The 14,152-nt window shown below is 38.8% G+C and overlaps 1 protein-coding gene across 1 annotated transcript in view; it reads left to right on the forward strand.

Annotated features, from left to right (window-relative positions):
- The window catches only part of LOC127977509 (genetic suppressor element 1-like), a 97,385-nt gene that overhangs the window by 78,160 nt on the left and 5,073 nt on the right, over positions 1-14,152 (forward strand). Inside the window, exons 4-9 of the mRNA XM_052582391.1 lie at positions 732-844; positions 951-1,212; positions 9,596-9,709; positions 10,086-10,457; positions 11,912-12,187; positions 12,389-12,492. Of these exons, the coding sequence (XP_052438351.1) occupies positions 732-844; positions 951-1,212; positions 9,596-9,709; positions 10,086-10,457; positions 11,912-12,187; positions 12,389-12,492 (1,241 nt within the window). The remainder of the gene's footprint in view (positions 1-731; positions 845-950; positions 1,213-9,595; positions 9,710-10,085; positions 10,458-11,911; positions 12,188-12,388; positions 12,493-14,152) is intronic.

Below are 14,152 nucleotides of genomic sequence, written 5' to 3' on the forward strand. Positions count from 1 at the left end.
TAAAGCAGTGCTCTACCAATTGAGCTACAGGAACACTTACAGATATATAACATAACATATTATATATGTTATAATATTACACATTTAACATATATATATATATATGTTAGATATATATCACCTGGCCTGTATGGTCACCCTATTTATATCAAGCATGCAGACTTAATTAGAGCCACAGAAAGACAAGTTTGACTGAAAATGCTCAATTTTAGATCCTGTGGTGAAGTCATGTACATTGACAGCAATCTGGGACAAATCTATTCTAGTGGAAAACAATGTAAATTTCGATCTGTGGCATGGTAGGATTTTCTGTCGGCTGCATTTAAATCCACATCTGCTCAGCCATGTGATAAAACAAACAAGTTGAGGTCAGTGATTTCCACCTCTAGAGGCCCCCTTGCACTGTATAATGACAGCAGAGCCTTCTCGGCTGCTCCAGCAATGGATGCAACCCTGAAAACTATCAGCATGGATCTCTGCCAATAGTTTCAGCAATTAACTATCACTGTCGATTGATCAGCAAAACTGATATTTTGATTGACCTCATCTAGTGTGTAGTGGGTTTGAGCACATTATCAATTGGAATATATTTTCATAGGCTAAGTGTTTGATGCTAAAAAAAGGAATATACGTTGGACTTTATTCGTAATATTTTTAGCCAATTTGTCAAGCTTACATCATTTGTAGGTCATTTCTAAGAGCTGTGGAGTATTCAGTGATATCTTTTTTAGGTTGTTACTATGAGCTGGACGACTCTTATGATGAGAGTGACGAGGAAGAGGTGCGAGCTTATCTCAGGAGGGTCACAGAACAGCCACCACTCAAATTAGATGATTCCGCAGAGGTAAATTGTGTTGCTTTATGTAGATTCTTGATGATTTCTTCTATAACTCTAATGACCATGTCCCAGTAAATCAGTAATTATTGAGAAAAACGCTCTCTTCCTGCAGAAGGTGGAGTTTCTACAGATGTTTGACCTGACTACTTTGGCCCGTCGGGAGGAGATGATGGAGGTGAAGAGGAGGAAGAGGAGGCGCATGCTGAGAGAAAGAAGTCGTTCCCCACCAGGTGTTCAGACCAAGCAGACTACTCCTGCCCCCCTAATAACCCACTTCACCCCAGAGGACATGAACAACAGCCCTGAGCTAGAGGAAAAGAAACGCTTCCTCACCATCTTCAGCCTCAACCACGTCACTCAGCAACAGAGAAAAGGTACTACTTGTGGTGTCTGTTGTGTTCATAATGATGCCCCAGTTAGTTTTTTTGTTTGTTTTTCTCTTTTTCTGGACATTTCCACACTAGAGTTTACTTCAAAGTAGGGCTACGCGATTATGATAAAAAAATCATGATGATTATTCCTTTAAAATTGTAATTGTGATTATTAATTACGATGATCAAAATTTACATTTAATTATGTTTTATACCATTGTTAGATGCAATTGCATGCCGTATTTTTACATGAAAATAAACAAACTGAAAACACTCTAATTGAATAACCTGTATTGCTTTTCTATGGTATTAAGCCTCAAATGTCAACTATACATTGGATTGGTTTCTTCTTAAAAATAGGCAAATATATATATATATATATATATATATATATATATATATATATATATATATATATATATATATATATATCATAAGTCACACTTTTTTTCATAGTTTGGCTGGTCCTGCGACTTATAGTCAGGTGCGACTTATTTATCAAAGTTAATTTGACATGAACCAAGAGAAATTAACTAAAAGACATGAACCAAGAGAAAACATTACCGTCTACAGCCGCGAGAGGGCGCTCTATACTGCTCAGTGCTCCTGTAGTCTACACTGAGCAGTATATAGCGCCCTCTTGCGGCTGTAGATGGTAATGTTTTCTCTTAGTCCAGTGCGACTTCTATATGTTTTTTTTCTCAATATGACGTATTTTGGACTGATGCGACTTATACTCAGGTGCGTCTTATAGTCCAAAAAATACGGTATACAGTACAGACCAAAAGTTTGGACACACCTTCTTATTCAAAGAGTTTTCTTTATTTTCATGACTATGAAAATTGTCGAGTCACACTGAAGGCATCAAAACTATGAATTAACACATGTGGGATTATATATGGAATTATATACATAACAAAAAAGTGTGAAACAACTGAAAATATGTCATATTGTAGGTTTTTCAAAGTAGCCACCTTTTGCTTTGATTACTGCTTTGCACACTCTTGGCATTCTCTTGATGAGCTTCAAGAGGTAGTCACCTGAAATAGTTTTCACTTCACAGGTGTGCCCTGTCAGGTTTAATAAGTGTGATTTCTTGCCTTATAAATGGGGTTGAGACCATCAGTTGTGTTGTGCAGAAATCAGGTGGATACACAGCTGATATTCCTACTGAATAGACTGTTAGAATTTATATTATGGCAAGAAAAAAGCAGCTAAGTACAGGAAAACGAGTGGCCATCATTACTTTATGAAGGTCAGTCAGTCCGAAAAATTGGGAAAAATTTGAAAGTGTCCACAAGTGCAGTCATAAAAACCATCAAGCGCTACAAAGAGACTGGCTCACATGCGGACCGCCCCAGGAAAGGAAGACCAAGAGTCACCTCTGCTGTAGAGGATAAGTTCATCCGAGTCACCAGCCTCAGAAATCGCAGGTTAACAGCAGCTCAGATTAGAGACCAGGTCAATGGCACACAGAGTTCTAGCAGCAGACACATCTCTAGAACAACTGTTAAGAGGAGACTGTGTGAATCAGGCCTTCATGGTAGAATATCTGGTAGGAAACCACTGCTAAAGAAAGGCAACAAGCAGAAGAGACTTGTTTGGGCTAAAGAACACAAGGAATGGACATTAGACCAGTGGAAATCTATGCTTTGGACTGATGAGTCCAAATTTGAGATCTTTGGTTCCAACCACTGTGTCTTTGTGTGATGCAGAAAAGGTGAACGGATGGACTCTACATGCATGGTTCCCACTGTGATGCATGGAGGAGGAGGTGTGATGGTGTGGGGGTGCTTTGCTGGTGACATTGTTGGGGATTTATTCAAAATTGAAGGCATACTGAACCAGCATGGCTACCACAGCATCTTGCAGCGGCATGCTATTCCATCCGGTTTGCGTTTAGTTGGACCATCATTTATTTTTCAACAGGATAATGACCCCAAACACACCTCCAGGCTGTGTAAGGGCTATTTAACCAAGAAGGAGAGTGATGGGGTGCTGCGCCAGATGACCTGGCCTCCTCAGTCACCGGACCTGAACCCAGTCGAGATGGTTTAGGGGTGAGCTGGACCGCAGACTGAAGGCAAAAGGGCCAACAAATGCTAAGCATCTCTCGGGGAACTCCTTCAAGACTGTTGGAAGACCATTTCAGGTGACTACCTCTTGAAGCTCATCAAGAGAATGCCAAGAGTGTGCAAAGCAGTAATCAAAGCAAAAGGTGGCTACTTTAAAGAACCTAGAATATGACATATTTTTAGTTGTTTCACACTTTTTTGTTATGTATATAATTCCATATACAATTCCACATGTGTTGGAATTAGAGAATACTTCCTGTTGGCCTTCTGTAGCTAATCATAGCTCCATGTAGCTGTTTTTATTTTATATTTTTTCTCTATAATCTTTCTTACTATCACTGTCTGTTTGTTTGTTTTTTTAATTGTAAAATATAACTTAATTCACACCATATTTCTGATATTACCGATCAATCTTATCAGATTAACTTTGATCGTTCACTCTTCCGTGACTGCAGCACACCTGCAAAGCGTTAGCACTCGTTAGCTTGTCATTAGCGTTTTCTTTTCTCCTCTCCTCTCCTCTCTCACGCTGCAGTTTTCCAAAAGTTCATCAAACAACCGCAGTAAGAATATTTCATCAAGCACGGTGAGTAATGGCTTCTCCTACAATTGTTATTTGCACCTCTTGCCACATGTACAGTTTATCTATCTCTGTCGCTGATGAGGGATTCACATGTGATAAATGCAGGGAAACAGTTAGGCTGACAGAGAAGATTTCAGAATTAGACACACGCATCCAAACTTTAATTGAGGACAGTAAGAATGTTAGGGCTCTAGATATGGCTTTGGATGCGTCTAGCTCAGGGATTCCTGTACATTGTCCGGTTCCAGCAGAGCCCCTGCAGCAGGGCAACTGGGTGACGGTGAGGCAGCGTAGTCGTGGGTCAAAACACCGCTCTTCTGTTCCGATCAAAACATTAAACAGGTTCTCCCCACTCAGTGATGCACCCACTGAGAAACCTGATGAAAGTGCTCTAGTTATTGGCGATTCTATTGTACGGAACGTGAATATAGAGACACCAGCCACCATAGTCAAATGTTTACCGGGAGCCAGAGCGCCTGACATCTTGGCAAATTTAAAAGTGCTGGCTAATGCTAAACGTAAATACAGTAAGATTGTTATTCATGCCGGTGCTAATGATGTTCGACTTCGCCAGTCGGAGATCACTAAAAATAACTTTAAAGAGGTGTGTGAACTTGCAAGCACGATGTCAGACACTGTAATATGCTCTGGCCCCCTCCCTGCTTACCGTGGTGATGAGATGCATAGCAGATTGTCATCACTCAATGGCTGGATGTCTAAGTGGTGCCCACAGAATAACATAGGTTATATAGACAATTGGATGAGCTTTTGGGGCAGACCTGACCTGTTTAAAAGAGATGGTCTTCATCCCTCCTGGGGTGGCGCCACTCTTCTGTCTAGAAATATGGCAAATAGTCTTAGTGTTTATACTTGACTAACTGGGGCCCAGGTCAGGAAGCAGACAGACTGGCTAAACCGACCGTCTGCTAGCTGTCTCCCGTCACAGAGGTCAGTTAATTCTCAGCACATAGAGACTCTTTCACCTAGATATCACACTATAGAGACTGTGTCTGTTCCACGAACTAGAAAATACAAAAAACGTCCAAACCAAGTTAAGGTTAACAATTTAATTGAGGTTCAACAAATAAAAAACAAATGCAATATGGATAAACAAATGATAAAGATTGGCTTATTGAATATCAGATCCATTTCTACGAAAACACTTTTTGTAAATAATATGATAACTGATCATAATATAGATGTGCTCTGCTTGACAGAAACCTGGCTAAAACCTGATGATTACATTATTTTAAATGAGTCCACCCCCCAAGATTATTGTTATAAACACGAGGCGCGTCTAAAAGGCAAAGGGGGAGGTGTTGCTTCAATTTATAATAACGTTTTCAGGATTTCTCAGAGGGCAGGCTTCAAGTATAACTCGTTTGAAGTAATGGTGCTTCATATAACATTATCCAGAGAAACCAATGTTAATGATAAATCCCCTGTTATGTTTGTACTAGCTACTGTATACAGGCCACCAGGGCACCATACAGACTTTATTAAAGAGTTTGGTGATTTTACATCCGAGTTAGTTCTGGCTGCAGATAAAGTCTTAATAGTTGGTGATTTTAATATCCATGTCGATAATGAAAAAGATGTATTGGGATCAGCATTTATAGACATTCTGAACTCTATTGGTGTTAGACAACACGTTTCAGGACCTACTCATTGTCGAAATCATACTCTAGATTTAATACTGTCACATGGAATTGATGTTGATAGTGTTGAAATTATTCAGCCAAGTGATGATATCTCAGATCATTATTTAGTTCTGTGTAAACTTCATATAGCCAAAATTGTAAATTCTACTTCTTGTTACAAGTATCGAAGAGCCATCACTTCTACCACAAAAGACTGCTTTTTAAGTTATCTTCCTGATGTATCCGAATTCCTTAGCATATCCAAAACCTCAAAACAACTTGATGATGTAACAGAAACTATGGACTCTCTCTTTTCTAGCACTTTAAATACAGTTGCTCCTTTACGCTTAAGAAAGGTTAAGGAAAACAGTTTGACACCATGGTATAATGAGCATACTCGCACCCTAAAGAGAGCAGCCCGAAAAATGGAGCGCAGCTGGAGGAAAACAAAACTAGAGGTATTTCGTATTGCTTGGCGGGAAAGTAGCATATCCTACAGAAAAGCATTAAAAACTGCTAGATCTGATTATTTTTCTTCTCTTTTAGAAGAAAACAAACATAACCCCAGGTATTTATTCAATACAGTGGCTAAATTAACGAAAAATAAAGCCTCAACAAGTGTTGACATTTCCCAACACCACAGCAGTAATGACTTTATGAACTACTTTACTTCTAAAATCGATACTATTAGAGATAAAATTGCAACCATTCAGCCGTCAGCTACAGTTTCGCATCAGACAGTGCACTATAGACCCCCTGAGGAACAGTTCCACTCATTCTCTACTATAGGAGAGGAAGAATTGTATAAACTTGTTAAATCATCTAAACTTACAACATGTATGTTAGACCCTATACCATCTAAGCTCTTAAAAGAGGTGCTTCCAGAAGTCATAGGTCCTCTTCTGACTATTATTAATTCCTCATTATTATTAGGACATGTCCCCAAAACCTTCAAACTGGCTGTTATTAAGCCTCTCATAAAAAAGCCTCAACTTGACCCCAGAGAACTAGTTAATTATAGACCAATCTCGAATCTCCCTTTTCTGTCCAAGATTCTAGAAAAGGTGGTATCCTCACAATTATATTCCTTCTTAGAGAAAAATGGTATATGTGAGGATTTCCAGTCAGGATTTAGACCGTATCATAGTACTGAAACTGCTCTCCTTAGAGTTACAAATGATCTGCTCTTATCATCTGATCGTGGGTGTATCTCTCTATTAGTTTTATTGGATCTTAGTGCTGCGTTTGACACAATTGACCACAACATTCTTTTGCATAGACTTGAACACTTTGTTGGCATCAGTGGAAGTGCATTAGCATGGTTTAAATCGTACTTATATGACCGCCATCAGTTCGTAGCAGTGAATGAAGATGTGTCATATCGATCACAAGTGCAGTATGGAGTACCTCAAGGCTCAGTTCTAGGGCCGCTACTCTTCACCCTTTATATGTTACCCTTGGGAGATATCATCAGGAAACATGGTGTTAGCTTTCACTGTTATGCTGATGATACGCAGCTCTATATTTCCTCGCAGCCCGGTGAAACACACCAATTTGAAAAACTAATGGAATGCATAGTCGATATAAAAAATTGGATGACGAGTAATTTCTTACTGCTAAATTCAGAAAAAACAGAGGTGTTAATCATAGGGCCTAAAAACTCTACTTGTAATAACCTAGAACACTGTCTAAGACTTGATGGTTGCTCTGTCAATTCTTCGTCATCAGTTAGGAACCTAGGTGTGCTACTTGATCGCAATCTTTCCTTAGAAAGCCACGTTTCTAGCATTTGTAAAACTGCATTTTTCCATCTCAAAAATATATCTAAATTACGGCCTATGCTCTCAATGTCAAATGCAGAAATGTTAATCCATGCATTTATGACTTCAAGGTTAGACTACTGTAATGCTTTATTGGGTGGTTGTTCTGCACGCTTGGTAAACAAACTACAGCTAGTCCAAAATGCAGCAGCAAGAGTTCTTACTAGAACCAGGAAGTATGACCATATTAGCCCGGTCCTGTCCATACTGCACTGGCTCCCTATCAAACATCGTATAGATTTTAAAATATTGCTTATTACTTATAAAGCCCTGAAAGGTTTAGCACCTCAGTATTTGAGTGAGCTCCTTTTACATTATAATCCTCTACGTCCGCTACGTTCTCAAAACTCAGGCAATTTGATAATACCTAGAATATCAAAATCAACTGCGGGCGGCAGATCCTTTTTCTATTTGGCGCCTAAACTCTGTAATAACCTACCTAACATTGTTCGGGAGGCAGACACACTCTTGCAGTTTAAATCTAGATTAAAGACCCATCTCTTTAACCTGGCATACACATAACATACTAATATGCTTTTAATATCCAAATCCGTTAAAGGATTTTTAGGCTGCATTAATTAGGTAAACTGGAACCGGAACACTTCACATAACACCGTACTTTCTACATCATTAGAAGAATGGCATCTACGCTAATATTTGTCTGTTTCTCTCTTGTTCCGAGTTCACCGTGGCCACGAGATCCAGTCTGTGTCCAGATCAGAGGGTCACTGCAGTCACCCGGATCCAGTACGTATCCAGACCAGATGGTGGATCAGCACCTAGAAAGGACCTCTACATCCCTGAAAGACAGCGGAGACCAGGACAACTAGAGCCCCAGATACAGATCCCCTGTAAAGACCTTGTCTCAGAGGAGCACCAGGACAAGACCACAGGAAACAGATGATTCTTCTGCACAATCTGACTTTGCTGCAGCCTGGAATTGAACTACTGGTTTCGTCTGGTCAGAGGAGAACTGGCCCCCCAACTGAGCCTGGTTTCTCCCAAGGTTTTTTTCTCCATTCTGTCACCGATGGAGTTTCGGTTCCTTGCCGCTGTCGCCTCTGGCTTGCTTAGTTGGGGTCACTTCATCTACAGCGATATCGTTGACTTGATTGCAAAATTAAAACAGACACTATTTCAACTGAACAGAGATGACATAACTGAATTCAATGATGAACTGCCTTTAACTATCATTTTGCATTATTGAGACACTGTTTTCCAAATGAATGTTGTTCAGTGCTTTGGCGCAATGTATTTTGTTTAAAGCACTATATAAATAAAGGTGATGTGTTAATTTATAGTTTTGATGCCTTCAGTGTGAATCTACAATTTTTCATAGTCATGAAAATAAGGAAAACTCTTTGAATGAGAAGGTGTGTCCAAACTTTTGGTCTGTACTGTATATGTATGTATGTATAAAACATCTTAAGCATGTAGAATAACATAAGTGGACTTTTAAAAACTTTTAACAACAATTAATTGCCGATTTGAACGATTACATAATTGTAGCATCCATAATTGTAATAGCAATTAGAAATTAGATTAATTTTGGAGCCCTACTTCAGTCATATAATACAGTTTGAAGCAGGACTGGCAGGGGGTGGTAGATGATTTGATGTGGACCAAGTGTAAAGCAGTGTTGCTCTCACCTCAGATCTATTGGTGGCAAACGAAGATATTTTCACTGGAAGCTGGCACATTAATATTAGTGCTGGGCAAGATTACATTTTTTATTTTTATTTTATTTTTTATTTTTTTACAGCAGTATTCCTTTTACAAATTAGCAGTTAAAATATTGATTGTACATCGTAACTTAAAACATTAATGTAATTAAATTAAATATACAACTAGCTATTTGTCACTATCAGGACATTAAATGTTTTTATAGAAAATATTTTATAGTTTGTGTAGCAATTGTGTATTCCTATTAGAGACCAGCACAATCACGGTATGCATCGCAGCAGAGTGTGGCACAGGATAACACTTGATGGGCAAAAGCGATAGATGTGTAAAGCAATATATTGTGAGAGGGCCGTGTGTTACTGCATCCCATACAACTCAAAATAATAAACCACAAAGTTTGTCTGTATGTGTATTCAGAGCCAGTGAGCAACGGAATTTCATAGTAAAAAAAAAAAAAAATTGTATTAACGCGATAAAATAATTATCGGCATTAATCAATTAATGCAATAATAACACATTAACTTGCCCAGCCCTAAGTAATATATGTCTGTCTGTCTTGCTCTCTTTCTCTTCCTGTGTTTTTAGATAATGAGAGGGTTGATGAGTTGTTGAAGGCCATAAAACAAAAGAGCGTTACTCTAGACAGCATCAGACACAGCCCTCACCCTCTGTGCTGGAGCCCTGCAGCCCTATGCTCGGGTCAGTTCACACTGTGTGTGTGTGTGTGCGTGTGTGTGTGTGTGTGTGTGTGTGTGTTTGTGTGTGTGTTTGTGTCCATGCAGTGACTTGTGTTGTGTGTGTACATAGTGTGGAGTGTTTTCAGTGTGTGAAAGCAGCTGACAGCTCCAGATGTTCATCACTGTCTTTTTTTCTCAATTTATTACCAAAGCATGTAATGAGTATTTTACTGTTCAGTGTTACACTGTCAGGGATGTACAAAATACTTCTCATGATAGCTTCAAAATCCCTAAAGTCCACTCTGGTCGAGAGCCTGTTTGATGTTTTGCTATGTTGATGAATACACTAACTTGCAAACATTTGATTACTGTAAGTTATTTATTTATTTATTTTGCAGACCTGTCATCTCAGTCTCCAGAACTGCTGAATGGACGCCCCCCCAGTCCCTCCCCCTCTTTATCTGTGCCTCAACCCCAAGTGGAACCCTTCTCTCACTTGGATCTGCACAGATCGCTCTCAGATCCCTTAAGACTGAAAGACTCTTCCTTGACTGCTGCATTACCGGACAAATGTCGAGCCAAAGACAGCATCACAGACAAGAGCTCTGATCTGCTGAACAGTGTGCGACAGCCCCCATTCACTAAAGAAAGTTCTGTTAATGTCAACGGAAAGACCAAACCATGGGAGAATTTCATTGCTGAGGAGTTTGCCCAGCAGTTCCATGAATCAGTACTGCAGTCCACCCAAAAAGCCATGAAGAAGAGTAAAGGTAGCAGTTGAAATTCTCTTTAAGATTCTGTTATTTCATTGCTTACATACTTAACCACTAACCTAAAGTCACCATCAAAAATGAAAATTTTTGATAGTCTTTTCTTTCTTTTTGTGACATATCTGAGTGAAATGACGTCTTGAACAAGAAAAAATATAGGGTGGGACATTTGGTTTATTGGGAATTGATTGGATTGATCTCTTTTGCTTTTGCTGCGATTTGAGTGGCCTTTGCTGCAGTGTATATATAATCAGAGAAGAGATGTTGTTGCAGGAGAGAAGGAAAGTTAGATTTGAACAAATCAATCTGCAGCTACATATGTCACACAAAATGTGCTCTATGTGCACACAGACATGCATCTGAGATTTCAGATTTAACAGCAAAATACAAGAAGTCTGAAAAAGCTTAATTTAACTGCATCTGAATGAACACAAACAGCCATACGGTTAAAATGTTAGCTAAGCAATTTTACTACATTCAAAAATGTTATATATGAGACATGTTATATATGTGTGTGACATACCGCAAATTGTCAAATATTTATATTTTAAGACATTAAAAATAAAGACATATTTACTTAAAGAGCACCTAGTTTTCCCCTTTTTACAAGATGTTATATTGGTTTTGGTTGTCCACAGAATGTGTCTGTGACGTTCCAGCTCAAAATACCACACAGATAATTTATTATAACATCTGGAAAAGGTCATTTTTTAGGCATGTCTACAAAAGAGCAGTGTTTGTGGGTATCACTTTAAATGCAAATGAGCTGCATATTCCCACCCTGTCTTCAGAAGAGGGCGTAGCATATACTTCTTTCTGCTTTGCATACCTACAACAATAAACAGTTGGTAGAAGCAACATGACTGAGAGACATGAAATGAGCAAGAGAACAGATGTACAGCCATTTTTTTGGGAAGCCAAACACACTGAAACAGCACAATGGCGAGAAGGTCTCACAAGCGCGGCACTGATCAGTTGCAATATTTAGATACTGTATGCATACAAATACGGTTAAAATGTTAGCTAAGCAATTTTACTACATTCAAAAAGCAGTCTGGAGTGAAATGATTTGTGCAGACATATATATTTAAAGGTAATACACATAAATAAGTATAAGTATTCCACAGTGGCTCAGATGTTGGGAAAAATGAAGACTCATGTTTAGTCTTACATTTAAACACAGAGCACCTGGGATAGCTTACGAGGCATTGATGACTTAACAGCTGCTCAGGCGCGGAGAAAAAGTATCTCAAGGTGGAAACTATGGCCATCCAGGATTGCCTAGTGATTGTGAAATTGGGATTAAAAAAAGGAGTGGGTGGATTTTTATCATTGTAGGGTGTTTATGTTCTCACACTGCCAACACAAATTTATGTCTTGTAAGGCAAATTTAAATGTGTGGGGCTTAGTGTAAAGAGCAGATAATAGTATCAACACGTCTTTTCCTCTATCAGGTGGTGCCTTGGTCATGTCAGAACAAAAACACACAGTAGATTCATCTGTGCATTATAATATTCCTGAGCTCCAGAGCACGCCAAGCCGGTCCAAACCCCACCCACACCCTCCTTCATTGCAGCCCAATGGACAGCACTGCCCCCCACAGCCTTCCCGCCAGGAGTCTGAGGAAAAGGTTGAGGATGAGGCAGATGACACAGAGGAGGACGAGCCCACTACATCTGGTTGGCAGGGCATTGAAGCCATCTTTGAAGCTTATCAAGAGTATGTAGAAGGTAAAATGTGTGTTGAGCAGATTGGGTCCCTATCAGTACTGTTGCATGATGGATATTATAGTTCTGATCAACAGTACAGTAGTTCTGCAAATCCTTGCAAAGTTGTTGTGTGCTGGTGTATGTGATGCCAGGGGTTTCTTGAATATAAAAAGATGACCTGAGGAGTCTTACCGCTCCCTCTCTCTTTCTTTTTGACCTTAGAGCAAAGCATTGAGCAACAAGTTCTCCAAAGTCAGTGCAGACGACTGGAAGTGCATCACTATAATCTCAGTCTAACTGCTGAACAGCTCTCACACTCAATGGGGGTAAGAAACACACAAATGCTAATCTCATTTAGACTCCATTTCTACCTGATATTAAGATGCATTTTCAATGGTCTGGCAAGACACATTACTGTTCCCATTGTAATGTGCACTTTAGATGCGTCTCTTACAGTCAAACCAAAATTTATTCAGACACCTTCAAAAAAATTTCTGATTATCACAGTTTATTTGCTATATTTTTGATTTTTTTTTTATTAATTATGACAAGAACTCTGTGTTACACAGTGTCAGAAAAAATGAATCTTGATTAATGTCAGATAAGGTATGTAATGATTAGCTCTCAGCTTCTAAATTTAAGTACACAATTATATTATAGCAATTTAGGTCAACCAATTACAATGCAATGCTTAATTTTGTTCAGTCTGTAGTGTAGAAAGTTTGCATTAGCGATTAAACAAAAAAACATTTAAGTAAAACTTGGTCAGATCAAAGTGCAATCCTCACTTACATAAAGGAACTATAGTTTCCTGCACCCATATATATATATATATATATATATATTAGGGGTGTAACGATATGCGTATTCGTATTGAACCGTTCGGTACGAGGCCTTCGGTTCGGTACGCGGTACGCATTATGTATACCGAACGGTTCGTTGGACTAATTACTTATATATAAAAAAAAAAAAAAAAAAAGAAATATAATGATATGCGTTCGACAAGGTAGCCCAATAACCCAAACGACGTAACCGGCAACGCCCCTGACACTCCCGAAGAAGAAAAAAACACCAACTTATATGTTTATGTTAGGCTACTCAGTCAGGTGCTCGCTCACTCAGTACGCGCTGAAGGCTCGTTGCAAAATAGCCAATGCGTTTAACAGACCAGAAATAGAAGATCCTCCAATAACCAACAGGTCTGGTGTTTGGGTGCACTTTGGATTCCCTTTAAGCTATAATGGTGATGGCAAGAGAGTGGTGGATAAAAAAACAACTGTATGTCGCATCTGCTACATGACAATAGGGTACACCAGCGAAAAAAAAAAAAAAAAAAAACACCAGCGGGAATACTTGAAACATGTCAACTCATTTACGCCGACATCACCTTATTGTGTCAGTATCTGGGAAAAGACGAAAAAAAGGAGAAACATACACGCAACAAACTATCCCCGCAGCATTTAGACCGACATTTCCAACTGATTCAAACAGGGCAAAAGACATCACCGCGGCGGTCGGTAGGCTTCATTTATGTTATAGCCGCGGATATGAGACCTTACTATTTACCATTCATTCTGTCATCACCATTATAGCTTACAGGGAATCCAAAGTGCACTCAAATACCAGACCTGTTGGTTATTGGAGGATCTTCTATTTCTGGTCTGTTAAATGCATTAGACATTTTGCAACGAGCAAATATATGTGTGTGTATATATATATATATATATATATATATATATATATATATATATATATATATATATATATATATATATATATATATATATATATATATATTAGTGCTGTCAAAATTAGCGCGTTAACGCATTCGATTAATTTGAAATATTTAACGCGTTAAAATAAAATAACGCAATTAACGCGGTTGCAGTTTTTTTTATTTCCAGTTGTGGCCTATGTGTGTTCAACGTGCAAAGAAATATGGATAAGACCAAGGAAGGACTTTTAGACGGAAAGTTTCAGTATAAA

The sequence above is a fragment of the Carassius gibelio genome, chromosome B18 (genome assembly GCF_023724105.1).
Source record: "Carassius gibelio isolate Cgi1373 ecotype wild population from Czech Republic chromosome B18, carGib1.2-hapl.c, whole genome shotgun sequence".
Lineage (NCBI taxonomy): Eukaryota > Metazoa > Chordata > Actinopteri > Cypriniformes > Cyprinidae > Carassius > Carassius gibelio.